Raw genomic sequence first — 2,898 nt, forward strand, 5'->3', positions numbered from 1 at the left:
AAACATATTGTTTATTTTGTGGCTATATATCTGAAACTGTATTTTAACATTAAAGTTGCCCAACTCATTTTATGTGCATTTTTCATTCATAGACTCACACCTGACAAGACAAAATTAATTTTGCGGTGAGCAAAATTATGCAGAATATTCTTCAGTTAACTCGTGTTAAAACTTGTGCATTATTTCACCTTTAAAGTCATAAAAATGGTATTTAAATGGTTATTTTATGGTTTTAGGCATTCCATTTAGGCAACAAAGTTGCAAAACTGGACAAAACTTTACACAGCAAACATTACTAAGTGATTTTGTCAAAATAAAACCATGGCAACATGCATATTGTTTGTCTTGTGGCTATATAATTGAATCCATTTTAATGTTTAAGGATTGGCCCTACTTCCAATACAAGCACCTTACTTTTGTTCAATAAAAGGAGGGACAAATTAAAATTATTATTTTGATAATCAACATTATGTCACAAATCAGTTGAGCTTAACTATGCACTCCGGCATTCTAAATCTATAAGCAAGAGCCGCAATGCAAAAACGACAAATAAGCTAAGAGGGGTTAGGTGATGTATGACAACTTTAGTTGATTTTACAACACCCATATCAACATGCATTCTTGTGAAGTATTCCTTCCTGCATGAACGATTAAGCAGAAGAGAGAGATGGACAGAGAAGCCATATGAGGGAGTGTTTTTCTTCCCTCCATACCTCTATGTCATCGTAAACGTGGCTCACATCATGGGCACGGCCTTTATCTCGTTAACACGGCGGCAGGCTTGTCAGTGCCAGCGAGTGTGTGGTGTTCCGCAGCGAGACCCTCGCCACGGTGTATTAATGCCCCCTGTTGCTGCTGCCGGCGACGGTTAACCAGGTTTCCCGTCGTGACCGGCAGTCGTTTGTCAGAGCACGGAGCACGAGGCCTTGGTTCAGCGGAGCATTAATAGTCTGAATATCAGCAGTCTCCGCACAGTGAGGGGCGTTCAAGGGATTACAACTCCCATCATCCTCTCTATACCACTGTTTAACACTCAACATACTAATTACATTACCCGACGGAGAAGAGGAGGAACCAACGGATCCTCAATCAAATGCACATTTTAGGAAAAGGCAGGGAGAAGGAAAGGAAAATGACATTGTCAGAAATTAGTTGTGATGGATTTGGTCAGACAGCAGTTAGTGAGAGGAGAAGAAAAATTAGTTTTGAGGAGTGTGAGGGAGATGTCACATTTTTTTTCGTTTCCTATAGATTCCTTAAGACTCAATTACAGTGACAGACATGCAGCCATGAGCGATGTTCTTCACATCCACCTGCCTCACAACACGTGTAGAGAAATACCGATACTTTTCACGTTAAACGATGCTATTCAGAAAACAACTTGGGAGTGAGGTGGTTTGTGATGTTATATGGTTCAATAACTGAAAAATTGGTTAAATATGGTTAAAGAACTGAAAAAATTCGTCTTCCATATATGCAAACATGCTCAGAAACAAAGACAAAGTCGTGCAAATCACAAAGCAATTTTATTTACTTTTTGAAAAGACATTTTCACAAGCTCGCATTTGAAATAATACAATTTCTTTGCATAACAAACCACTACAGAAATGCCATTTTAAAAATCCCTGAGAATTACATATACATATACATTTTGAAACGAACTCACTGTGAACGTCTGCATTTTTTCAGAATAGTATTTGATTATAATGCATAAATTCAGTTCTGTAGTAGTGACAGTTTATGAACATATTCCGAGAAATGTTTAATCAATTCTTAGAATTGCATTTCGAAATTCCTGAAACCAAACGTGAATTTACACCAAAAAGTAGCTGTGAACGTCTCAAGTAAAGAAGATGTCTTTGTAAACCATTTTGTAACAGTTTAGCAGAATTTATTCTGTATATTATTAAAGTAAAAATCAAGTTAAAATGTTTCAAAGTTTATTACCAATTAAAACACCCACCATCAGCCCTCCTTTGGCAAGCTTTCTGTCTGTGTTGTATATAAGAATCGTGGCTTGATATGTAGTGGCTTTCCTGTAACAGAGAGAAGAAAGGAGAGGAAACAGTGCAAACAATAGTTTTTTCATGTTTTTATGGTTTGGTTACACAGCAGTAACTGAAGTCAAAAGTGAAAGTAGAGGAAACTTTGATATGTAAAAACAAGACAGACAGACAAGAAATAAATAGCACCTGCTACATAATGACAGGAGTAGCTATCGCTCTGTTTTACTGATAGAGGAGTGACACAGGAGTGTGTGATTGTCTCAGGGTGAGTGATAGCACAGAGACGGAGGGAGAAAGAGAAGATGCAGGCAGTGACGCATAGAGTCTGGGCTAATTTATGCAAAGCAGAGAGAAGTTTGTCTTGACGGCCACAATCTTTACAGTGAGAGTTAAACTGTCATTCGTTACAATTAACTGCTCTTGGTGTGAATGTGGTTGTGGATGTGAAGGCAAAAGTATAACCTCACCAGGGTTGGGAATAAAAAAAAAAATATATATAATAATTTATATATATGTACTTAAACCAAAAATTATTCAGACACGAGATATAATTTTTGATATGTTTTTACTAGTGGGTGCAGGACACTATAGTTCATTTATGTAAGTGAGGATAGCAAAATAAAGTAAACTGTGACATATTATATCCAACAATTCTTCATACAGTGGATTACCAGTAAAACTGATAAAAATTTGGGACCAAAAATTATTCAGACACTTTGACCTGACCATGTTTTGCTTAAGTGTTTCTTCTTTAAAGGGGTCATATGATGCGATTTCAAATTTTCCTTTCTCTTTGGAGTGTTACAAGCTGTTCGTGAATAGATAAGATCTCTAAAGTTGCAAAGACTAAAGTCTCAAACCCAAAGAGATATTCTTTATAAAAGTTAAGACT

The 2,898-nt window shown here is 36.6% G+C and overlaps 1 protein-coding gene across 1 annotated transcript in view; it reads right to left on the minus strand.

Annotated features, from left to right (window-relative positions):
* Positions 1–1,542: 1,542 nt before the first annotated feature.
* The window catches only part of LOC107704522 (zinc finger CCCH domain-containing protein 3-like), a 32,677-nt gene continuing 31,321 nt past the window's right edge, over positions 1,543–2,898 (minus strand). Inside the window, exon 9 of the mRNA XM_016507460.1 lies at positions 1,543–2,036. Coding sequence (XP_016362946.1) covers positions 1,966–2,036 — 71 coding nt within the window. The 3' untranslated portion in view covers positions 1,543–1,965. The remainder of the gene's footprint in view (positions 2,037–2,898) is intronic.

The sequence above is a fragment of the Sinocyclocheilus anshuiensis genome, unplaced genomic scaffold (genome assembly GCF_001515605.1).
Source record: "Sinocyclocheilus anshuiensis isolate Anshui unplaced genomic scaffold, SAMN03320099.WGS_v1.1 scaffold1538, whole genome shotgun sequence".
NCBI classification, from domain to species: Eukaryota; Metazoa; Chordata; class Actinopteri; order Cypriniformes; family Cyprinidae; genus Sinocyclocheilus; species Sinocyclocheilus anshuiensis.